The 26,878-nt window shown below is 36.8% G+C and overlaps 1 protein-coding gene across 9 annotated transcripts in view; it reads left to right on the top strand.

The window, feature by feature from the left end:
• Positions 1–26,878, top strand: part of Spidr (scaffold protein involved in DNA repair) — a 434,237-nt gene that overhangs the window by 178,664 nt on the left and 228,695 nt on the right. For all 9 annotated transcript variants that reach the window (XM_047546455.1, XM_047546929.1, XM_047546285.1 and 6 more), the window contains one exon: positions 5,361–5,580. In XM_047546455.1, the coding sequence (XP_047402411.1) occupies positions 5,361–5,580 (220 nt within the window). The remainder of the gene's footprint in view (positions 1–5,360; positions 5,581–26,878) is intronic.

Here is a 26,878-nt window from a genome sequence, read left to right as displayed (position 1 = left end):
ATGCCAGTCTGTTTCTTTTGATTATTGAGTTTAGGCCATTGATATTCAGGGTTATTATTGCAATATAATTTGTATTCCTGGTCATTTTGACTTATTTTTGGTTTTTAACTTGACTTGGTTTCTCCTTTGATTGACTTTTCCTTTAGGGTAGTTCCTCCCTTTGCTGAGTTGTATTGTTGATTTTCACTTCCTCCTCGTGAAATATTTTGCTGAGAATGTTCTGTAGAGCAGGCTTTCTATTTGTAAATTCTTTTAACTTTTGTTTATCATGGAAAGATTTTATTTCATTGTCAAATCTGAAGATTTGTTTTCCTGGGTATAGGATTCTTGGTTGGCATCATGTTCTTTCAGAGTTTGAAATATATTGTTCCAGGCCCTTCTTGCTTTTAGAGTCTGGGCTGAGAAATCTGCTGATGTCCCTATTGGTTTCCCCCATATGTAATCTGCTGCTTTCTCTCGCAGCCTTCAAAATCCTATCTTTATTTTGTATGTGAGGCATTTTCATTATAATGTGCCTTGGTGTGGATCTGTTGTGATTTTGTGCATTTGGTGTTCTGTAAGCCTCTTGTATTTGATTTTCCATTTCATTCTTCAGGTTTGGGGAATTTTCTGCCATTATTTTATTGAATGGGTTGTTCATGCCTTTGTATCTCTGTGCCTTCCTCAATCCCAATAATTCTTAAATTCGGTCTTTTCACAATATCCCATAATTCTTGGAGGTTCTGTTCATGACTTCTTAACATCTTCTCAGTTTGTTCAGCTTTATTTTTAAGATTAAATATTTTGTCTTTATTGTCTGAGATTCTGTCTTGCATGAGATCTATTCTGTTGGTGATGCTTTCTATGGAGTTTTTAATTTGATTCATCACTTCTTTCTTTTCAAGTATTTGTTTTTTTTTTTTTTTTTTTTCAGAATCTCTATCTCTTTATTGAAGTGTTCTTTTGCTTCCTTCATTTGCTCTTTTAACTGTTTACTGGAATGGTCATGCATTGCCTGCATTTGCTCTCTTATCTCGTCTTTTGCTTCATGGATAATAAGTATGCAAATTCTAAACTCTTTTTCTGTCATTTCTACTGCCATGTTGTCACTGGATTCTGTCACACTAGCATCTTGGTTTGTTAGGGACACTTTCTTCCCCTGTTTTTTCATATTGTTTCTATATATTCCCCTCTAGCAGTGAAGATCCCACCTTGAAGTTCTGAAGTTCCCACCTTGCAGGCATATTATGACCCTGCATTTTCCCACTACCTTTCCTTTGAAGGGGAGATCAATACCAGTCACCCAATACAGAGAAAATGCAGCCCTGAACCAGATAGTCCCTATAAAGACTTTTAACATTATTGTAACGAACAGGATCAGTTCAATTACTATTTACAGTATTACTAGTTGTGAACAAGAGGATGGGGAAGAGTGTGGGAGTAAATAGGAGTATCTGTCAAAGGGCCTCCAGTCTCCTGGAGGTGACTCAGGAAGGGAGCCCCCCTTCCAATGATGATGGCCATGCCCTCAGGAATAATTCAAAATGCCTGCACCAGCCTCCAAAGAAGATGGGGAGCCCCAGCGAGGATGTGCTGAGTCAGCATAGAGGCAGCCGCAGTGTCCCTCAGTAGTAGGAGGACAGGCAGGCAGGCTCAGCTACAGGCCTCCGTCCTTGGTATGGGGGCAGGCTGGGGGACTCAGTGTCTGGTCCGACCTCGGTGTGGTGGGGCAGGCTCAGCGATGGCATCTGACTTCAATGTCAACATTATTTCTGTTAGAAAAAAATTTACAGAAGTTCCTGAACTCTATAGGAGAATGATTTCAAATTTTCTTCCCATGTATTAACCTGCTTCACTTTGCTTTTTGTATCAGCCACAGTGATAGGTTTCATGGAACCTTTATTTAACCAGATGTGCTCTCTTTTGTTACATTTTAAACAGGCCCTTTGTTTTAGCATCATGAAGTATGGGGAAGAGCATTGCTTACAATTTTCTAACTGGCATTTACCCAAGAGGCATTTTGACTCTTAGTTTAGGAGACTCAATTTCTAAGAGTGGGCCTGCCAGTAATCTTCTCTGTCCTTAAGAAATCCTGTGGGCAGCTTAAATTTTCAGTTTTCTCCTTTCAAAGAGAGGGTATAATATCTTCCTTACCTGTTTTAGAGGGTTATTGTGGATTATGTAAGAGAATTTACTTGAAAATTCCTTGAAAACCTGATGATAAAGATGGTTGGGTTACCATTATTGCATGTATTCTGGGCCAGGCACTATGCTGTATGCTCTTTGCATTGTCTTCCTGGATTGCAGCACTCTTGGGGGATAGGTAATACTATGTTCTTTTGAAAACTGAGGCCACTCTTAATAGTGAGATAAATATAGATAAGATATTTGAGAATTTCAAAGGGAAAAAATAATTGCTTCTGGCTGGAATTCAGGAAACGTTTTTCTGGATGAGGTGATATTTTGGCTCAGTCTCACAGCTTTTATGGAAAATATTGCTCTGGTGGTACAGAAATGGTCTTTTATGTATCATTCATCTAATTGTAAAATATTCTTCTGTTTGTAAAATGAATATCTCTTCTTCTTGGATTAAATGCTTGCCTCAAGCACATAATTTAGCTAAGTCACTCATGCTTTTTTCTTGCTCAGAGAAGAGGGAATTTACACTGCTTCATTTTTTTCTGGAAAGACAGGTAATGGTTTCTCCCAAGGACTCTGGAGGGTTTCCCTGTCTGAATGGACAGGAACTCAATGCTGTCCCCTCCCTGGTGGTGGGAACATGATGACATTGCTCATCACAGCTCCCCAAGCCTATTTGCTCCCCAAGCCTATTTACTCACCAAGCAAGCTGTGGTGTACAGAACTATGGTAACAGTCAATGTCATAAAATAACTTATTTTATAAATTATGTGGTGCTACAGATCTTAAGCAGAATTCATAGTTTGGGGAGTATTGTTAGAATCTTCAGAAAAACTAATCAGTGGAAATGTGGTTCATCCTGGATACATAGATATACCTGCTATAATACTGTTTATGTGTTTCTGTAAGAGCTTATCTTTTATAAAAATCTCTCAGGGTCTCTGTGGACTCTTAAGGTTGGAGCAAATCCCTGAATTTCTACCTGTGCCACATAAAGCAAGAATGGGTACCTGAAGAGAGAAGACTTGTGCTGCTTGGACAGGTAGCTGCACAAGCACAACAAATACTGAAATGCACAGGACCGAAAGTCTATGTTCAGCTGGACCTTTTGACTCGAGCAGGGCGGCAGGTGCTCAAGCATGCAGGTGGCCATTTATCATGTGTAGTGGCTTCTGTCAGCAAACCTGCACAATGTTAGAAATGAACCCAGAGTATAGACATAAGTTTTAACAGTCCAAAAATGTTCCTTTGGCCACTGTAACTCTTCATCTGGGACTTTTCCCTTTGCTTCCAAAGACCCTAATTCTCCACCCACTGCTTTACCTGCCCTGCATGGGAAAACTTTGGACTAAATTGACGTTCATATGATTCTAACTTCTTTTCCTCTTTACCAACTAAAGAGCAGCTACTTTTCATTAAAGACACATGTTGTGGCAGAACAACTGTGTGTTTACTTCCTAATCAGTACCTTTCCTTATATTCTTGTTATTACATCTCCATTCCCTTCCCCCTAGTAACCAACAGATGGCTTTACATTGTGCTTGTTCATATCCTTCCCCACTCTGTTTACTTCCTTACCTTAAGAAAGAGTACCAAGATAGGCACAGATCTTGAGAAACAGTAATGCAGGACAGTGTTTTGGAGAGGCATGTTCACTTAGACAAAGGAAGGATGGGAGGTTTGGGATTGAGTGGAAATGAATGAAGCAAATGAGAGAGGGAGAAAGAGAAATTAAATGAAAAATCTAAAAAAAAATTGCCACTACCTAAATATTATTTTTTATTGTTCACTGTTAAGTGGTATAGAAATTTACTTAGTGAGTGTCTATTTATCAACCAGACAATAGATTAGATATTACACTTTTGTTACTCTCACTGAATTTATTTATTTATTTATTTATTTTATAAAATAGCCAGTGACTGGGGAGGCTGAGGCAGGAGGATCATGAGTTCAAGGTCAGCCTCACCAACTTAGCAAGATCCTAAGCAACTCAGTGAGACCCTGTCTCTAAATTTAAAAAAATAATAATAAAAAGGACTGGGATGTGAGTCAGAGATTAAACTCAGTGCTATCCCTGATACCAAAAAAAAAAAAAAAAAAAAAAAAAATTAGAATAGAGAGTAATAAAAACCATAAGTGTACCCACTACCTAGAGTTAGTGACACATGCTAATCTTTTGTCTTTTGCTATTTTTGCAATATAAACAATGTATCAGATAAATTTGAAATCCCCAGCTCCCTTCCTAAGTCACATTCTCTTTTTATCCTCAGAGACAGCAACTAGCATGTCTCTTCTTGAGTTCTTCTTCTCTATATTTTTATATTGTATGACATACACATCCATAAACAATATTGCATTGGTTTCGGTGGTTTTGTTAAATTATATTATAGGTATAATAGTTGGTAAATTTGGTTTGTACCCTCTTATTTTTGAGATTTCTCCATTGATACATGCCAATCTTGTTCACTCGCTGGAAGTGCCTTGTAGAATTCTTTATCTCATCCCTTAGGTGTACACTGGGGCAGGTATTATTCTCCATTTCACACATGAGAAAACTGAGAAGTTGAAATGATATGTTATTGGCCAGCTTTGTAAGAGATCCAGTATACAAATCCAAAATGAAGGCTGGGGAGATAGCTCAGTTGGTAGAGTGCTTGCCTTGCATGCACAAGGCCCTGGGTTCGATCCCCAGCACCAAAAAAAAAAAAAAAAAAAAAAAAATCCAAAATGAATTTCACCCATGTAAATCCAGAGTCCTCATACCCAGCCCATGTAGATCCTCAGCCTTTAACTTTCATGATCATCTGAACAGCTGCAGCCAGCCAGAAATATACATAATTTCAAAGCAAGTAATGATGAGTGGGTGTGTAAGAGAGAAGGACCAACAGTATCCATATTCCCTTTGTTGTGGTCATCAAAAAAGTTCAAGTTTGGGAGTAAAAACATTCTGTGAAATAATGGGTCCAGTTTCCACATGTCCAGGACTGTTTCTTCATGATATAAAACGTTGTTTTGTGTTGCTTAAAACAAGTATATTAAAGGCAACATGCAGGCCTGTTTGGGTTAAAGAATTATGTTACAGTGAGTACAATGGAATCTTTTACTTTCCAAAGTGTGTCGACCATTTTCTTCAGTTGAAGAAAGCTATCTGAATGTGAATTTTTTTTCTTCACACTTTATTTATGTTCGAACCATGTGTTTTGGACTTCATTTTTGCTCTCATTCTTTTCTTCAACTTCCAGGTACAAAATCTGGTGTATTAACTGTGAAAATTCTAGAGCTGCATGAGGAATGCACCATGCAAGTTGCCATGTGTGAACAACTAGTGGGGTCACCAGCTGCCATCCCTTCCAGGGGTGTGGCTACTGGGCCTGAAACCAACCTGAAAGTTCTCTTCACTCAGGAGACTGCTTGTTATCTCAGGGGATGTCCCCAGGATGTTATCCACATCTTTCCTCCCTGGTAAGTGCAAAGAATTTAATCCAGCAGTTATCAACTACGAGTCTGTCTCTCCAAAAAAAAAAAAAGATTTTTACCAGGAACATTTTTGTCACTTTATTATAAAGAAAGCCAGGATCTGACATGGGTTTTTTGTAACAGAATTGTCTGTGATGGCTTGTTTGTCCTTCTGGCAGCTGTTTTGATAATTTGGAGTAAGGAAGTTAGAGAAACAACCACATCAGGATTCTTACCCAAGTTATGTGTTGTCATAAGATCTGGTTGTTTTTGGTTTTTTCCTCATAGAAAAATAATTTTAGTAAGAGGCTTTTATGTGACAATAGGGTAATACATGTTAATTTGGTATTATTTTACAGGCCACTTAAGGGGGAAGGATGAAAAATATGAATTAATACATAATAGAATTTGAACTTCAGGAACAGAAATGCTCATTATTGAATCAGAAATTATTTTCAGTAATACATGTTTGCTTTCATTTGAATGGGATATAAATTTTCACCATGAAAAGAGGAAAATTTATTGCTTTTGAGAGAAAGTTTGAGCAGCCTTGCTTTAAGAGACAATTATTAAATTTTTGGCAATTTTTAATAGTTTCATTCATCTAAGAACTTATTAGACTCATAGATTTGGCATTGACTTATAGAACTTCATACTTCCAAAGGAGAAATCTTTTTAGGGAATCCATAGCAAGTGATCTGTATTTCTTAGTGTCTGCAGTGACCTCCACATGGTTTTCCAGGGGTTACTTGCGTGAGAACTTCTCGCTCCATTGCACTGTTGAATTCTGGTTTGCTTGCCCTCTCTCTACCCTGTTCCTCATTCTCTTTTCTACTCCTTTGTTTTCATTTTTGACCTTTTTTGTTCCATAATTGGAGTATAGGCTGAAAAATAAAAGTGACAGGAAAACCTATATTTGCCCCAAAAATGATATGTTGTGAGGTCTTCATGTTTTTATGTACCACACCATCCAATGGAAAATGCATTTTGTTCTCTAGGAAGACTAACTGGAATGCTTGTGCTTACCAAGCCAGATGATACCAGACAGAAGTGAATATCTCTGAAATAGATGTAATTTGACCTAACATTTTCAAAATTGCCACCTTAAAAGAAGGAAACAAATCTATAAATATACTTAATAAATACAAACACATGAAAAAAGTTTGTTCTTCTAAGTGTCAGTGATACAAAGCAAAATTGGCAAATACTATTCATTCACAAATGTTGTTGGAAGTGTAAATTGGTACCTTCTTCAGTAATACGTCAAAACATCAATGTGAATATACTTTGATATAGAACTTTTACTTTAAGGACATTATCCTACAAAGTGTATTGTTAAAATGTTTTGCATGAAATTCCTAAAATCTAAACATAGCCTAAGTAGCTCAACATGGGATAGACTAAATAAATTCCTATACATTTTACAATGTGTGATAGTTTAACAGTGACTAAGATTTATATCACAGAAAGTGGGCCTCATGACAGTAATTGGGATTTCTTGGATTAGGAGGAGCAGTAACATTTCTTCCTTGGTCACCTTCTCATTAGTGGGCAAATAAATTATACATTCTGTTTGTTAATCTGCCTATTCTGGCACAACAAAATACCACAGATGGCACCCCATCTTCTTAAAGAACAGAAATATTTTTCTGCCAGTTCTGGAGTCGAGAAGTCCAAAATCATTGTGCTAACAGGATTGGCTTCCTCTGAAGCCTCTCTCCTTGGCTCTTGGAAAACTATACCCCTGCTATGTCTTTTCAGGGTCTCTGCTGATGAGCACATTTGCCTGGTGTCTATGTCAGTGACCATGTTGAATTGGATTGAGGCCCACCCTGTGGCCTCATTTTAGTTTAATTGCCTCTTTAAAAGATCTGGGCTTAGAGCTTCAATAATGGAGTTTTTCAGGGACACAGTTCTGCCCCTAATACTGTTATAACAGTGAACCTTTTTTCTGCTGAATATTTCAGTTCATATTAACCTGTGACCAGGTTAATCACTTGCGTTCTCTGCTCCCACATTGTCAGGTCAAGCTAATTTGACAAACTTCTAAATAGTTTTCTGAATTCTGTTAGATGTTGTTATATACAAGTTTAGATTTTAAAATTAGTATTTAAAAAACATCTTTTTAAACTTAAATAAACAATAATAGTACTTTTTAGGCACTTAGGAATAGAGATGGATGGATGAGTAGTGCTTGAGAGTTAAGTATATGAATATGATGGTAGAGGTGATTTAGGGCATTGCTCATAATACTGTAGAAGTTTCTGATGTTTAATTAGGAACTCTTTAAACAGTAACTAAAGTTAATCTAGATGCCACTAAAAATAGCTTATGTTTAATTGAAATAAGTCAAAATAATTATTAAAAGGACTAAATAGTCTTTTTTAAAAATGGAAACCTGGCAAGTCATAGTATATACATTTTTCCTTGTAGGCTGTCTACTCTTCTCCCTCTAAAAACCTTTTACATTCATTTAAACTTCCTTTATACAAGAACAATTAAAGAAAAATCAATGGGCTTTAGATGCTCCTATTTGTCTTTATTTGCTCCTATTTGTCACATTTGTAGTAAATGTGAATTTAGGTAAAATAGCTACTGACTTCAAGGAGCTGAGAGCCCTATGTCTATATTTCTAATAAATTACCCCAAATCCCTATTGGATATAATGTTACTTTGACTCTACCAATCTGAAAATGAATATGAATAAATTGCCTTGCCTAGGATTAATTGCATTATGAAATAGTAATAAAATCACATAAGTAACATAAAAAATTCATTAATCTGTAAAAATTCAAGCATATAAAGATATAATAATATAATGAATCCCATGTTCAATCACAGAGTTTAAACATTCATTAACTAATGAATAAACAACTTTTACTACTGAAGGAAAGTGAAAGCTTGAAATAACTCACTAAATTGAATATGGATTTTTTTAAAAAGCAAATTAAGGAATTTTTATGATGGTATTTGGGGGGAATGGGAGGTAGAACACATATGGTTGATTATTTTCTACCACCAAATCTGATGCCAATAATGAGGACCAAAAAAAGATAAGAATGTGATAGCGATAATCAGGACCTTTTTTAACATACTTAGACATTCATTCAAAAATATTTACTGGTAACCTAGATAGTTTGTTCCCCATCAGATACATATCCTTTTGTGGGAGACAAGTGAAAGCTAACTTTCCCCATATATCAGTAAACTCAGTAGTCTTTTAAATGACTATTTATATTTCACTATATGGATATCATAATTTATACAGTCTCCTACTTAGAGGTTTTAAGGTTGCTTTCCATTTTGGACTATTAAATAAATTATCCTGATATGTCCTTTTGATGTGTTCTTAGGATATTTCTAGAAATAGAAATTCTTGGACAAAAAAATATGAGTTGGTTTTGTTTCTTTTTATCTGTTGCTATCATAGTAACCTATGGTTTTAGTTGGGGTTGAGGATATGCTTTAGTCAGCTTTTGTGTTGCTATGACAAACCTGACAAGAGCAACTCAGAGGAGGAAAAGTTTATTTTGGCTCAGTTTCAGAGGTTCAGTCCATGTGACTTCATAGCTCTAGGCCCAAGATGAGGGAGACAATCATAGTGGAAGAGCATGGCAGAGGAAAGCAGCTGAGGACAAGGCAACCAGGAAGCAGAGAATCCTGCTCACCAGGAACAAAATAAAAACTACAAATTCATGCCCCTAGTGACCTACCTCCTCCAGCTATACCTCACCTACCCAGTAACTCCCCAGTTAATCTGTATCAGTGGTTTAATCTACTGATTAGGTTATACCTCTCATAATCTAGTGATTTCACCTCTGAAAATTCTTGCATTGTCTCACATGTGAGCTTTTGGGAGATACTTGATAGCTAAACCATACTTTTCCACCCCTGGCCCCCAAAAGCTCAGGCCCATCTTATCATGCAGAGTACATTAAGTCCATTTCCAGGAGTTCTCATGGTCTTTACATTTCCAGGCATTACCCAAAAGTTCAAGTCCAAAATGTCTTCTAAGACTTAAGGCAAACTCAGAGATGTTTTCCCTGTCAAGATTAAAAGCAAGTTACGTATATTTCTAATATATAATGCCACAGATTAAACATTTCTGTTCCACAAGGGAGAAATTACGGCACAGAATGAGGGGATAGGCCCAAAGCAGAACCAAAATTCAGCTGGATAAACAAGTCTGATAGGTCCATGTCCAGCATTTGTGGCACATGGCATTGTGATGTTCTTTCCAAAAGACTTGTATAGCTCTTCCCCTCTGGCCTTGCTGGTTTCAAACCATATGGTCTCTCTCTCTTGACTTTTCTCTGCTTGATTCATGCAGCTTTCCACAGCATATGTCCCGTAATACTGGCTGCTCTTAACCTTGGGGTTCTTCACTGGAGCTTAAGCTTTCTTTTCACATCTTTACATCTTGCCATCTCAGGGGCTGCAGACAGGAATTCCAACCCTGCCTTACTTTGCCTGGTTTCCCAGATCTTCCTTTGAAATCTCAGTGGAAGCCTTCATGAACTCCTGACTCCAGCATCCTGCATTCCTACTGAACCAACACCACATGGTTGATTCCAAGATCTGCTGCCATCTGTGTCATAGCCAAGCCTCCTGGGACCTTGGCTATAGAAGCCTGTGAGTGCCTGATTTAAAAATTTCCTAGGTTTCTCTATGCAAGAAGGGCGTAATATCTTTAACAACACATCTTCTTTAGCCCCAGTTTTACTTGAACTTTTCTGACCAACTGCAAGTTTTTCAGATCTTTCTGCTCTGGCTTCTGCTCCTGATTATAACAGTAAACTTGGCTGGAACCTGCCAGCAATATCCATGTCATCACCTGAGTGCTGTGCTGCCTTAAAATTTCTTCCATCAGATTAATTAGTCCATCATCTTAAATTCAGCTTCACATGAAGTCTCAGGATATAGGCAAAATGTCGACAACTTCTTTGCCACAACATAATATGGATGGCCTGTAGTCCAATTTCAAATAGAGTCATCCTCCTTTGAAACCTCATGAGTCCAGTCTTTACTCTCCATAGTCCTGTTGACATTCTGGTCTTCTGTGCTCCCACCAGAATCACCCATTAAACTCTGCTTACAACATTTTAAAAGTTTTCCATCTTGCATTTCTAAACCTTTCAATATCCCTCCCCCCCACAAACGAGTTCCAGAAGCTTCTAAACCACATGGTCAATTTAGTCGCAGCAGCAGCACCATTTCTCCATTCCAATTTCTGTTTTAGTCATCTTTTGTATCACTGTGACCAAAAGATGTGACAAGAACAACCTAGAAAAGTTTATTTTGGCTCATGGTCCACTGACTCCACAGTTCTTGACCCAAAAGGAGGGAATACATGATAGTGGAAGGGCATGGCTGAAGAAGGCAGCTCAGGACATGGCAACCAGGAAGCAGCGAGAGAATTCAAATCACCATGTACTAAATACAAAACCCAAAGTCAGACTTCCAATGATGTACTTCCTTTAGCCACACTTCATGTACCCAGTTACCATCCAGTTAATCCATATCAGTAAATTAGTCTACTGTTTAGTTTACAACTCTCACAATCCAAAAATTTCATCCCTGAAAATTCCTGCACAAATGAGCCTTTGGGGAATACCTTATATCCAAACCATATGCCCAGTACAGCTGAGGCCCTGGATTAAATCTGTAGTATATAATTGTTTTAATTCTTTCCACATTTTCATCATGTAGTGGATCATATTAGGGGTTGTTGGTTTGTTTTACTGTCACAACTATTGTAGACATTGTTGCATGTGTAGCTTTGTTCAGACTTCAAATTATTTTCAGACTGCATATTAAGTACTGTTTCACTAGGTTAGAGGGTATACGTTTTGTTGCTGTGACTTCTTCATGTTATTAAGTCTTGTGTAAACCTCACAGCATAGTTCCTTGTTAAAATTGAATCCTTAATTTTCTTTTTCTGTTTACTGGGTAACAGCTTCTGTTTTGCAACTTGTTTTTGGTATGCAAAAGACTTTCTTATCAATTTGCTTTAGATAATGAAAATTTTGTTTGTAGTTATATCTCTTATAATAATTTTTATTTTCTTCCCAGTACCTAAAATTCCTTTTCTGGTTTGTTTAATTGCTTTGGCTAAAACTTCCAAATCAAAAATTTTTCACTACTGAAGAGAGGACCTACAGAATGGGAGAAAATCTTTACAACCTATATCTCAACACATTAATCTCCAGGATATATAAAGAACTCAAAAAACTTAACACCAAAAAAACAACTCAATCAATAAATGGGCAAAAGAACTGAACAGGCTGGGGAGATAGCTCAGTCGGTAGAATGCTTGCCTTGCAAGCACAAGGCCCTGGGTTTGATCCTCAGCACCGCAAAAAAAAAAAAAAAAAAAAAAAAAAAAAAGAACTGAACAGGCACCTGACATAAGAAGAAATGAGAATGGTCAACAAATACATGAAAAAATGTTCAACATCGCTAACAATTAGTTAAATGCAAGTCAAAACTACATTGAGATTCCATCTCATTCCAGTCAGAATGGCAATCATCAAGAATACAAGGAACAATAAATTTTGATGAGGATGTGGGGGAAAATGTTCACTCACACATTGCTGGTGGGACTGCAAATTGGTACAAACACTGTGGAAAGCAGCATGGCAATTCCTCAGAAAAGCTGGAATGGAACCACCATTTGACCCAGTTATCCCACTCCTTAGTATACACCCAAAAAGACTTAAAATCAACATATTACAGTGACACAGCCACATCAATGTTTATAGCTGCTCAGTTCACAATAGCTAAACTGTGGAACCAACCTAGATGCCCTTCAACAGATGAATGGATTAAGAGAATGTGGTATATAAACACAATGGAGTATTATTAAGCCATAAAGAAGAATGAAATTATGGCATTTGCTGGTAAATGGATTGAACTGGAGATTATCATGCTAAATGAAATAAGCCAGTCCCAGAAAAACCAAAGACTGAATGTTCTCTCTGATATGTGGATGCTGACACACAATAAGGGGGGAAGGGAGAGTAGAAGTTCACTGGAGTAGACAAAAAGGAAGGAAAGGAAGGGAGGTATTGGAAAAGATAGTAGAATGAATCAGAACTTTCCTATGTGCATATTTGAATACATGACCAGTGAACCTCCTCATCATGTACAACTGCTAGAATGGAATCCTAATTAGAATGTTATACTCCATGTGTATATAATAAGTCAAAAAACACTCTACTGTTATGTATATCCAAAGAGCAAAGATAAAAATTTTTAAAAAATTTTACTACTGTATTCACATAATACTTGGACATAGCAAATAATCAGTAACTGTATGGTTAATGTTGAGAACTAAATCATCATGAAGATATTGACCAGCATTAATTTGTTCCCTATTTGAAGAGGAAGACATAATTGTTATATGCATTTAAAAATGTCTATTGAATATTTACTTATTATATAATAGGCCTAGTGCTAGAAAATGGGAGAATAGTATTCCAAACCAATGACAAATTTTCTCTGCCTTATATTGAGTTCACATTATGATAGAAGAACAAGGTAATTTATAAACAATTTTGAAAGATTCTGGTAAATATAGTAATAGGATCTGTATAGAGGTTGTAAGAACACTGAGGAAGTAAGCACAACTGGTAGTTAGTTCAGTAGGGGTGAGTGGTTATGTGTGTGTGTGTGGGTGTGCGCACACATTTGCACAGATAAAGTGCTGGGCAGAGAACAGATTGAGAGATATGGTATCAGGTATCTTCCTGGAGTTGGTGATACCTTATCTAAGTTACAAGGGCTAAGTTGGAAAGAACCAAGGGAAGGGACTGTGAGGCCATTTGAAGTAGAGGAGACTATATGAGTAAAGATCAGAAAGCCAGATTGGCATGAGTGTAAGATATATTCAGAGATTCATGTAGTGCTATATGGACTAAGTGAAAATTCCAAGGCAGGAGTGGGAGAAAGTGAGGTTGCAGTACCTGTGTACAGTGTTAGAGCTGAACACTGTCCAAAAGAGGAAGAATATGGTCTGATTCACCCTTTATTTTAGTCTGTGGGGTATGACTGGGTGTGGAAGGCCAAAGACTAATAGGAGGCTTTGGGAGAAGCCCACATGTGAAAGAAGTGATGATTCAGACTCAGATTTAAATAAGCAGTCGATTTGGAATATACTCTAAAGTTCAAGGCAACAGGATTAGTTGATCCTGTTTGATATGATTTGGGACAGAAAGACAGAAAACAAGGAAGACAGCTAAAATTTTGGCTTTAGCAAATAAGTAAATGATAATGTCATGTTTTCAACTGGGGAGGCTTAGGAACAATTTGTGGGGAACAGTCAATAGCATTTTAAATCCCTCAGTAAAAATAGGAGAGATCTTTATGCCAAAAAAGAATTTCTGTCTGTTCTGTGTTTTCAGTGTAACACATATGTGTTAAGTGCCAAAGGACTGAGGCAGAGTCCATGGATTTGTTCACATATGCTTTAGTTCCTACTTTATATTTTCTACTTATGATTCCTTGAAATGCAATTATTGGGTCTTTTCAAGGCAAGCACTCTACCAACTGAGCTATATCCCCAGCCCCAATTATTGGGTCTTAATGCTAGGAGCAAAGCAGAGCTAAAGATGGAAGGTTTGTTTACTGGCTAGGGTTATCTTCCTGTTGGAACAGCCAGGAAATCAATCTCTTTCCATTGAAATTACTGGGTATCTTGAGAGGAAATGAATAGGAAAGAAAAATAATGCAATGCGAAAAGGAAAAAAGTGAAGACCATGGGAATAATCTATAGAATCTGAAAGACTGGAATGGGGAGGAAGAGAAGGAAGTAATCATTCATCCTTCCACAAGGAAGAAAGTAGTCAATGATACTTTTCCACAGGGCGCGCATAGGAATACAACCATAGTGTTCTCTACTCAAATAATGTAGAAAATGGTTGCTCAAATGTGAACCAGTTTCTCTACTGTAGGACTGCTCAAGTCTGATGCAATGTGCATTGTGATTTCCAGTAGAGGAAAGGAGAAACAGGGAGACATGGGAACAAAATGTTAGCAAACAAGTGGCTATTGTTTTCCTAATTTAAGGCAAGGGGTGAAGAGAGCAACTAAGGGAAATGATGCACAAATCTATACCTTTTCTGTACTGATTCAGCAATTCCTAAAGTGGAAGAATTAGATTTCCAGAATCCCCACAAAATTCTACTTGGACATCTAAACCCCCCCCCCAAAAAAAAATCACAAAACACATAAAGAAACAGTAAAGTATGGCCCAACACAGGAAAAATATAATTTGACATAAGCCATCCCTGAGGAAGTCCAAACATTGGAATTATTAGTCAGATGTGAAATCAGCTGTCCACATATGTTCAATAAGTTAAAGAAAACAACAGATAAAGAACTAAAGGAAATTGGGGGAATGATATGTGAACAAAATGAAAATAACAATATTGAAATTATTTAAAAACCAAAGAGAAATTCTGTAACTAAAAAGTACAATAACTTAAAGTCGTAGAGATGTTATCACAGTAGAGTTGAACAGGCAGAACACAAACAAGTGAACATGAAGATAAGAAAGTAAACTGATTCAGTCCAAGGAGCAGAAAGAAAACGTAGTAGAAAAAAAAAATTACAGAGCCCAAGGGACTCAAACATCAAATGTAGAAAGCCATACATAATGGTGGTACCAGGATGAGAAAGATAGGAAACAACAAAAAATATATTTGAAGAAATAATGGCTGAAAACTCCTCAACTTTTACAAAAAATTTTACATATCCAAGTTGGACAATGAATCCTAAGCAAATAAACTCAAAGATAACCACACTACAACACTATATAGCAAAATTACCGGAACCAAAAGGTAAAGTATTGAAAATAGCAAGAGAGAAATGTCTTATCATGCATAAGGGATCCCTTCAGAAACTGTGGGAGTGAGAAGGCTGTGGGATTACATACTTAGAGTCTTCAAATAAACTATTGACCAAAATTGTACAACCACAAAGATATCTTTCAAGAAAAGACAAAATTAAGACATTTCTAGATAAATAAAAGCTGAAAGTATTCATTACCAGTGGATATACCCTACAAAATAATTTCTAGACAGAATCTTTTAATGTGAGATTAAAAGATAGCAAATAGCAATTGAAACCAAAATAATAAATAATGAATATTGTAAAGATAGTTACATAACTAAATTTTAAAAGTACTATTATTAGGCATTTCATATCATGATTGGTTCTTTTTAGTTATGTATGACAGTAGAATTCATTTTGATATAATTTTACAAACACAAAATATAGATTATTCTAGTTAGGACTCCTTATGCATATACATGATGGTGAGATTCACTATGGTTTATTCATATAAGTACATAGGAAAATTATGTCAGATTCATTCCACTGTCTCCTTTTCCCATTCCCCCTCCCTTACCTTCCTTCTCCTTTGTCTAATCTACTGCATATCTCTTCTTCCCCTCTCCCCACTAATTGTGGCATAACTTCCACATATCAGCAAAAACATTCAAAATTTGGTTTTGGGGGACTGACCTATTTCATGTAACATGAGAGTTTCCAAGTCCATCCATTTACCAGCAAAAGTCATAAAGTCATTCGTCTTTATGGCTCAGTAATAGTCCATTTGTATATATACCAAATTTTCTTCATCCATTCATCTATGGGAGGGCATCTACATTGGGTCCATAGCTTACCTATTGTGAATTGAGCAGCTATAAACATTAATGTGGCTGCATCACTGTAGTATGCTGATTTTAAGTCCTATGGGTATATACTGAGGAGTAGAATAACTGGGTCAAATGGTGGTTCCATTCCAGGTTTTCTGAGGAATCTCCATACAGCTTTCCAGAGTGGTTTCACCAGTTTGAAGTCCCACCAGCAATGTATGGGTGAACATTTTTCCCCACATCCTCATCAAAATTTATTGTTCCTTGTATTCTTGATGATTGCTATTCTGACTGGAGTGAGATGGAATCTCAGTGTAGTTTTAATTTGCATTTCTTTTAATTGCTAGTGATGTTGAACATTTTTTCATGTATTTGTTGAGCATTCTTATTTCTTCTTCTGAGAAGTGTCTGTTCAGTTCCTCTCCCTCTTTATTTACTGGCATATTTGTTTGTGGGTGTTTATTGAGTTCTGTATATATCCTGGATGGAGATAAATGTTCTTTCTGAGGTTCATGTGGCAAATATTTTCTCCCATTCTATAGGTTCTTTCTTCACATTTTTCATTGTTTCCTTTGCTGAGAAGCTTTTTAGTTAGATGCCATCCCATTTATTGATTTTCAGTTTTACCTCTTGTGCTTTAAGAGTCTTGTTGAGGAAGTTGTTTTCCAAGCTGAAATGATGGAGAGTTGGGCCTGCATTTTCTTCTAGTAGGTGCAGGGTCTCTGGTCTAATGCCCAGGTCCTTCATCCACTTTGAGTTGAGTTTTGTGCAGGGTGAGGTAATAGGAGTTCAATTTTATTCTGCTACGTATGGATTTCCAATTTTCCCAGCACCATTTGTTGAAGAGGCTTTTTTCCAATGTATGTTTATGGCACCTTTGTCTGGTATGAGATAACTGTATTTGTGTGGGTATGTCTTTGTGTCTCCTATTCTGATCCATCTGTTTTCACCTCTATTTCTGTGTTAATACCATGCTGTTTTTGTTGCTGTGGCTGTGTAGTACAATTTAAGTTCTGGTATTGTGATGCCTATTGTATCATTTTTCTTCCTAAGGATTGTTTTGACTATGCTGGGCCTCTTATTTTTCCAGATGAATTTTGTGGCTGCTTTTTCTATTTCTAAAAAGAACATCTTTGGAATTTTCATGCTAATTGCATTGAGTCTGTATAGCATTTTATATTTCTATTTTGATAATATAAATATGAGTAGTCTTTCCATCTTCTAAGGTCTTTTTTAATTTCTTTCTTTAGTGTTCTGCAGTTTTTGTTGTAGAGGTCTTTCACCTCTTTTGAGGCTATTGTGAATGGGGTAGTTTTCCTAATTTCTCTTTCAGTGGATTCATTACTGATGTATAGGAACACATTTGATTTATGGGTGTTGATTTTATATCCTACATTGCTGAATTCCTTTATGAGTTCTGGAGGTTTTCTAGTGGAATTTTTTGGATCTTCTAAATAATAGAATCATGTTCTGGGCAAATAGTGATAGTTTGAGTTCTTCTTTTCCTATTTGTATCCCTTTAATTTCTTTCGCCTTTGGTATGTCATGTACAGTTTTTACAATTTTTTTTTGGCAGGAGTGGGTCTGGGGATTGAATTCAAGATCATTCAACCACTGAGCCACATCCCCAGCCCTTTTTTGTATTTTATTTAGAAACAGGTCTCACTGAGTCATTTAGGGCCTCACTAGGTTGCTGAGGCTAGCTTTGAACTCACAGTCCTCCTGCCTCAAGCTCCCAAACCACTGGAATTACAGGCCTACACACCATACCTACCAACTTTTATAATTTTTAAGTATGTTTCTTCTATCCCTATTTTTTCTAGTGTTTTAAGCATGAATGAATGTTGTATTTTGTCAAATGCTTTTTCTGTATCTATTGACATAATCATGTGATTCTTATTTTTAAGTCTCTGTGATGAATTATATTTATTGATTGAAGCAAACTTATATCCCTGGGATAAAACCTACTTGATCATAGTGCACTATCTTTTTAAGGCATTTTTATATTCTGCTTTTCAGTATTTTATTAAGAATTTTTGCATTGTTAATCAAGGATATTGGTCTGAAATTTTCTTTCTTTGATGTGTCTGATTTTGGTATCATAGTGATATTTGCTTCATACTATGTGTTTGGAAGCATTTCCTACTTTTCTATTTTATGGAATAATTTGTGGAGGATTGGTGTTAGTTCTTTAAAGGTCAGGTAGAACTCTGCTGAAAGTCCATCTTTCCTGGGCATTTCTTTGTATGCTTTTGATGGCTTCTTCAAGTTCATTACTTAAAATTGATCTCTTTAAAATTTCTGTCTCCTCCTGATACAATTTGGATAGGTTGTATGTCTAAAAATTTGTCACTGTCTTCCAGATTTTCTAATTTATTATAGTACAAATTTTCAAAATAGGGCTGTGATTGTGTCTCAGTGGTAGACCACATGCCTACCATGTGAAGCACCAGGTTCAGTTCTCAGCACTACATATGAATAAGTAAAATAAAGGTCCACTGACAACTAAAAAAATAAAATATATATATATATATATATATATTAAAAAATTTTCAAAATAGTTTCTGATTGTCCACTATTTCAGTAGTATCTATGGTAATATTTCATTTTTTATCATGGATTTTAACAATTTGAGTTTTTTCTCTTTAGCTTGACTAAGCATTTACCATTTTTTAAAATTTTTTTCAAAGAACCAACTTTGTGTTTCATTCATTTTTTTTAATTATCTTTTTAAATCTTAGTTTCAGTGATTAGCTCTTATTTCAGTTATTTCCTATATTTTATTGATTTTGATATTGGTTTGTTCTTTTTCTAGGTCCTGAGATATAATGTTAGATAATTTATTTGGTATCTTTCTATTCCTTTTTTTAAAAATTTTTTAAAAAAATTTTGTTCTAATTGGTTATACATAATGGTAGAATGCATTTAGACACATTGTACACAAATGGAGCACAACTTCTCCTTCCTCTGTCCAAACATGGTCCAGAGTCACACCAGTAGTATAATCATACATGTATATATAGGGTAATAATATCCATCTCCTTCCACTGTCCTTCCCATCCCCACACACCCTCCCTTCCTTCACTCTTCTCTGCACAATCCAAAGTCCCTTCATTCCCCCCCTACTCCCAACCATTGTGAATCAGCATCAGCTTATCAGAGAAAACATTTTGACTTTAGTTATTTGGGTTTGGCTTATTTCACTTAGCATGATATTCTTCAGCTCCATCCATTCATCTGCAAATGCCATAATTTCATTCTTGTTTAAGGCTGAGTAATATTCCATTGTGTATATGTACCACATTTTCTTTATCCATTTATCTGTTGGAAGGCATCTAGGTTAGTTACATAGTTTAGCTATTATGAATTGAGCTGTCATAAACATTGATGTGCCTGTGTCACTATTGTATGCTGATTTTAAGTCCTTTGGGGTGTAAACCAAGGAGTGGGATAACTTGGTCAAATGGTGGTTCCATTTCAAGTTTTTTGAGGACTCTCCATACTCCTTTCCAGAGTGGTTGCAACAATTTGCAGTCCTACGACCAATATATGAGTGTAACGTTTTTCCCCACATCCTCACCAACATTTATTGTTGCTTGTATTGTTGATTATTGCCATTCTGACTGGAGTGAGATGAAATCTTATTTTTGATTTTCATTTCTCTAATTACTAGAGATATTGAACATTTTTTCTTATATTTGTTGATCAATTGTATTTCTTCTTCTTGAATTGTCTGTTCAGTTCCTTAGCCCATTTATTGACTGGGTTTTTTTTTTTTGGTGGTGTTTTTTGAGTTCTATATATATCCTGTAGATTAGTGCTGTATCTGAGGTGCGTGTGGTAAAGATTTTCTCCCATTCTATAGGTTCTCTTCACATCATTGATTGTTTCCTCTGCTGAGAAGAAGCTTTTTAGTTTGATGCCATCCCGTTTATTAATTCTTCATTTTACTTCGTGCACTTTAGGAGTCTTGTTAAGGAAGTCAGTTCTGAAGCTGTCATGGTGTAAATTTGGTCCCACTTTTGGTATCTTTCTGTTCTTTTTTTTTTTTTTAATTCATTTTTATTGTAAACAAATGGGATACATGTTGTTTCTGTTTGTACATGGAGTAACAGCATACCATTTGCATAATCATACATTTACATAGGGTAATGATGTAGATTCATTCCGTTATTTTTTCCTCCCCCCTGACCACTCCCACCTCTCTTTTCCCTCTATACAGTCCCTCCTTCCTCCATTCTTGCCCCCCTCCCACCCCCCATTATGTGTCATCATCCACTTATCAGTGACATCATTCGTCTTTTGGATTTTTGAGATTGGCTTATCTCACGTAGCATGATAGTCTCCAATATCATCCATTTGACTGCAAATGCCATAATTTTATTATTCTTTATAGCTGAGTAATATTCATATATATATATATATATATATAAATATATCACAGTTTCTTTATCCATTCATCAATTGAAGGACATCTAGGTTGGTTCCACAATCTGGCTATTGTGAACTGAGCAACTATGAACATTGATATGGCTGTATCTCTGTAGTATGCTGATTTTAAGTCCTTTGGGTATAGGCCAAGGAGTGGGATAGCTGGTTCAAATGGTAGGTCCATTCCAAGTATTCTAAGGAATCTCCACACTGCTTTCCAGAGTGGCTGCACTAATTTGCAGCCCCACCAGAAATGTATGAGTGTACCTTTCTGCCCACATCCTCGCCAACACCTGTTGTTGCTTGTATTCTTGATAATCGCCATTCTAATTGACTAACATTGGCTTGAAGTCCACATTATCTGAAATGAGGATGGATACTCCAGCTTTTTTGCTGAGTCCATGTGCATGGTATGTTTTTCCCCATCCTTTCACCTTTAGTCTGTGGATGTCTTTTTCTATGAGATGAGTCTCTTGCAGGCAACATATTGTTGGATCTTTCTTTTTAATCCAATCTGCCAGTCTATGTCTTTCGATTGATGAATTCAGGCCATTAACATTCAGGGTTATTATTGAGATATGATTTGTATTCCCGGTCATTTGGTTCATTTTTTAAATTTTATTTATTTATTTATTATTTTGACACAACTTGGTTCCTCCTTTATTTGACAGTTCCTTTAGGATAATTCCTCCCTTTGCTGATTTGCTTCTTTGTGTTTTATCTCTTCCTCATGGAATATTTTGCTGAGAATGTTCTGTAATGCTGGCTTTCTTTTTGTAAATTCTTTTAGCTTTTGTTTATCGTGGAATGATTTTATTTCATCATCAAATTTGAAGGTAAGTTTTGCTGGGTATAAGATTCTTGGTTGGCATCATTTTCTTTCAGAGCTTGACAAATGTTGTTCCAGGCCCTTCTAGCTTTTAGGGTCTGGATTGAAAAATCTGCTGATATCCGTATTGGTTTCCCCCTGAATGTAATTTGGTTCTTTTCTCTCACAGCCTTTAAAATTCTGTCTTTATTTTGTATGTTCGGTATTTTCATTATAATGTGCCTTGGTGTGGATCTGTTGTAATTTTGTGTATTTGGAGTCCTATAAGCCTTTTGAACTTGATTTTCCATTTCATTCTTCAGATTTGGGAAATTTTCTGATATTTCATTGAATAGAACCAAATTTTTGTTTTGTCAATTTTTGAAATTGTTTCTTTTGTTTCAATTTCATTGATTTCATCTCTGATTTTAATCATTTCCTGTCTTCTACTACTTTTGCTGTTATTCTGTTCTTCTTTTTCTAGTGCTTTGAGCTGTAATGTTAGGTCATTTAGTTGTTGACTTTTTATTCTTTTCTTGAATGTTCTCCATGCAATGAATTTTCCTCTTAGTACCGCTTTCATAGTGTCCCAGTGATTTTGATAGGTTGTGTCGTCATTCTCATTTACCTCTAAGAATTTTTTAATCTCCTCCCTGATGTTTTTTGTTATCCATGCTTCATTCAGTAGCATATTATTTAGTCTCCCTGTGTTGGAGTAATTTCTGTTTTTTATTTTGTCATTGATTTCTAATTTCATTCCATTATGATCTGATAGAATAGAAGGTAGTATCTCTATTTTTTTGCATTTACTAAAGGCTGTTTTGTGGCATAACATAAGCTCTACTTTCAAAAAGGTTCCATGTGCTGCTGAGAAGAAAGTAAATTCACTCGTTGATGGATGGAATATTCTATATGTGTCTGTTAAGTCTAGGTTATTGATTGTGTTATTGAGTTCTATGGTTTCTTTGTTTAGTTTTTTTTTTTTTTTGGATGATCTATCCAGTGCTGACAGCGGTGTGTTAAAGTCACCCAGCATTACTGTGTTGTGGTCTATTTGATTCCTGAAATTAAGAAGGATTTGTTTGATATACAATGGATGCACCATTGTTTGGGGCATAAATATTTACTATCGTTATGTCTTCCTGGTTTATGTTTCCCATAAGCAGTATGAAATGTCCTTCTTTATCCCTTCTGGCTATATTTGGCTTAAAATCCACTTTATCTGAAATAAGAATGGAAACCCCCGCTTTTTTACTAAGTCCATGTGCGTGGTAGGTTTTTTCCCATCCTTTCACCTGTAGTCTGTGGATATCTATTTTTATGAGATGAGTCTCTTGAAGGCAGCATATTGTTGGGTATTTCTTTTTAATCCAATCTGCCAGTCTATGTCCTTTGATTGATAAGTTCAGGCCATTAATTAGGGTGATTATTGAGATATAATTTGTATACCCAGTCCTTCAGGCTTATTTTTGTTCTTTAACTCAACTTGGTTTCTCCTTTGAATGGTTTTTCCTTTAAGGTAGTTCCTCCCTTTGCTGACCTACATTGTTGTTTTTCATTTCTTCCTCATGGAATACTTTGTTGAGAATATTCTGTAGAGCAGGCTTTCTATTTGTAAATTCTTTTAGCTTTTGTTTATCATGGAAAGATTTTATTTTGTCTTCAAATCTGAAGATTAGTTTTGCTGGTATAGGATTCTTGGTTGGCATCCATATTCTTTCAGAGCTTGAAATATGTTTTTCCAGTCCCTTCTAGCTTTTAGAGTCTGGGCTGAGAAATCTGCTGCTATCTGTATTGGTTTCCCCCCATATGTAATCTGCTGCTTCTCTCTCATAGCCTTCAAAATCCTATCTTTCTTTTGTATGTTAGGCATTTTCGTTATAATATGCCTTGGTGTTGATGTGTTGTGATTTTGTTCATTCGGTGTTCTGTAAGCCTCTTGTATTTGATTTTCCATTTCATTCTTCAGGTTTGGGAAATATTCTACTATTATTTTATTGAATAGGTTGTTTATTCCTTTGGTTTGTATCTCTGTACCTTCCTCAATCCCGATCATTCTTAAATTTGGTCATTTCATGATGTCCCATAGTTCTTGGAGGTTCTGTTCATGATTTCATACCATCTTCTCTGTTTGGGCAACTTTATTTTTAACTTTAAATATTTTGTCTTCATTGTCTGAGGTTCTGTCTTCCAAGTGGTCTATTGGGTTGGCAATGCTTTCCATGGAGGTTTTTATTTGGTTTATTTTTTACTTCGTTTCAAGGATTTCCATTTGATTTTTTTTTTTTTTTTTGAGGATCTCTGTGGAAATGATCTTTTGTCTCCCGAAGTTGCTCTTTCAGCTGCTTATTGGTGTGATCATTCATTGCCTGCATTTGCTCTCTTATCTCATCCTTTGCTTCATAAATCATTTTAATTATGTATCATCTGAACTTCTTTCTGACATTTCTTCTACCATACTGTCACTGGATTCTGTTAATATAGAATCTAAGTTTGTTTGGCTCATTTTCTTCCCTTGTTTTATCATGTTGTTCATGTATTTTCCCCTCTAGCAGTACAGAACTGGGGTATTACAATTTCCCCCCTATAGGCTTACAGTGACCCTATAGGTTTGTAAAACCTTTTCTTTAAGGGGGAGATCAATATTAGCAGTGCCCAGTTCAGACAATTTGCAACCCTAAATCAAATAGCCCCATGAGTTCATTAACAATATTGTCATAATAAACAGAATGAGTTCAATTATTATCTACAGTATAACAAATAGATTTGCAATAAGGACAAAGAGGATAGGGCGGGGTATAGGATGTAGCTGTTAATGGGATAAGAAAAGAGTGTACAGAAGTTCTAGATCATAGAAAGCTTGAAAGCATCATCAAAAGAAGTTAGTTGTTAGCAGGTAAAAAGGTAAAAAGAAACTGAGGGAACAGGTAAACAAAAGGAAAAAACAGCAAGAAAAATAAAGAAATAAAATTTAAAATTTTTCAATAAGGAGGAAAAAGAAATCTACACTATAACAGTCATATAGTATTCAAACCTCCTAGTCTTTAGTAGCCTGATGTATGAGGTATCTGACAATGAGCTTCAAGTCTCCAGCAGGCAGCTCAGGATGAGATGTGCTCCACCTAAAGATGGGAGCTACAGCTTCCAGGATTATCCAAGATGGCTCCTCTGGCTTCCAAATGTGTTGGCAATTGCAGTTGGCAACTGCAGCACCGGGTGTGGGTTTGGTCGGGCAGCAGTCCTAGAGGCCAGGTGTGGTGGGTCTGGTTGCGGGTTCTTGGAGGTGGGGTGCAGTTAGTTAGTCTGGGAGTCCTGGGGGCAGGGAGTGGTTGGTTGGGATGAGGGGTCCTGGAGATGGGGCTCTGTCAGTCCAGCTCGAGGTCCTCATTTCCTGGTTGTTGTCTCAAAATGACGGCAGCCACATGTAACCAAACTTGCAGGTACTGTGACAGTGAACTTACAGGCAAGAGCAGGCAACTGACGCCCCACTGGCAGTCTGCACTCAGTCTTCTGGCTGCTGTTGGATGATAGGCAGGTGAAACTCGGACAGTGGGTGATGGGTAGGTGAAAGGCAGGGGATGGGCAGGAGCAGGCAAATAGTGGATGGTTGGTGCCAGACAGTGAGCAATCTGCACTCAAAAAGGTGTTGATATGCTGGCAGACTGCAGGTGATCGCAGTATACAAATGGGGTAAACAGCAGGGGATCGATAAGCAGCAAAAACTGCCTCACCAAGAAAGAGATATCCTCTGCTTGAAACCCGAGTTATGGAGCAAGAAGGAACGCAGCCTCCCTCTAGTCCGCCATGTTTGATCTCCTACCTGATTTTTCTCTTAAAAATGACTAAAATGGTGCTAGAAATACAGCTTTATTGTAGAGTTCATGGACATGTTGTTCTGATTTTCTTCACTATGTTTGAAATACCTGACAATAACAACTCACAGGAGGAAAGTTTATTTCAGTTCACAGTTTCAGAGATTCAGTTCACAGTTAGCTGACTCCATTGCTCTGGTACCACCTTGAGGCAGCACCTAATAACAAAGGAATTTGGTGCAGGAGTACTGCTCTGCTCATTGAGCCAGGAAGCAGAGAGAGAGGTGAAGGGGCCTATTCCAGCATGGTCCCAGTGAACCACCTCTTCCAGCCACACCTATCTGTGTACACTTATCATCCAGTTCATCCATTCAAACTAAGATGGTATGATTGGGTTATATCTCTCATAAACTGATCATCTTCACTTCTGAATATTCCTGCATTAATACAGGAGCTTTAGGGGTTGGACACCTCATATCCAAACCATAATGTTTCACTCCAACCCCCTAAATCTCATGTCCATCTCACAATGCAAATGTATTTAGTCCATCTTCAAGAGTCCTTGTAGTCTTAACAGTTGCAATATTTCCCAGAATTCAAGCAAGTCAGATGAGCAAAGTCTCATCTGAAACTTAAGGCAGACTCTTGACTAGGAGCCTCAATAATGAACAAAAACAAGTTACATATATTCATTATATAATGGCACAAGAAGAATCATTCCCATTCCTAAAGGGAGGAATAAGGGCATAGAAAGAATGGATAAGACCAAAAGAAGACCAAAATCAGATGGTCAAACAGGTTCTCAATCTCCATACTGTGCATCTGGGGTACATGGTGATAAAGATGTGATCTCAGCAGGGCTTCAGCAGCCACGCCCTTTGACTTTCATTGTTGTAGCAATCATGGCTTTTCTGTTTCCCTGGCTCTCGGTAATCAGCTACTTTCCTTTTGCAAATTGCCCCATATTAGTGGCATCTCCTAATTCCTGAGTGTCTCCATTCCAGCTTCAGCTTTACCTTCATTGCTTCATGCATCAACTTCTCAGGGACAACTCTCAGAAATTCCAGCCCTGCTACACGTTGCCAGGTCTTCCAGGCCTTCCTTGAAATCTCAGTGAAAAACCTCCTTGACTCCCTAATTTGAGCACCCTGCAGCCTTACAGAACTACCATCCTGTGGATGACACTAGGTCTGCTACTTCCTCAAGTAGTAGTAGCTGGCCCCCCTGGGACCATGTCTGCACTGACCCCTGAGTGTCTGGCTAGGTGTCTGAGCACAGTGAAACACCTTTCTAGGTCTACCTGTGAGCAGGGTGCCCCAATTGTCTCTTCCTAAAGGAATTTTTACTTTTATACTCACACTTGTGATGGATGTGGTCTTGCCAATTCCTGAAACACCTCAAGCCTTCTTTATTATTGTCTCTGTACAAATTACTTAACATCTCTTTTATGACTATTATCTCTTCAACAACCACACCTTCCTTGGCCCCAATTTTACATGCAATTTTCTGGCCAAATTGCAAGTTTTTAAAATCCTGCTGTGTTTTGTGCTCCTGATTGTGACAGTAAACCTGGCTTAAAGCCAATTGCAGTATCC

Source organism: Sciurus carolinensis, chromosome 1 (genome assembly GCF_902686445.1).
Source record: "Sciurus carolinensis chromosome 1, mSciCar1.2, whole genome shotgun sequence".
Taxonomy (NCBI): Eukaryota; Metazoa; Chordata; class Mammalia; order Rodentia; family Sciuridae; genus Sciurus; species Sciurus carolinensis.
This window is presented reverse-complemented; position numbering and strand designations above follow the sequence as displayed.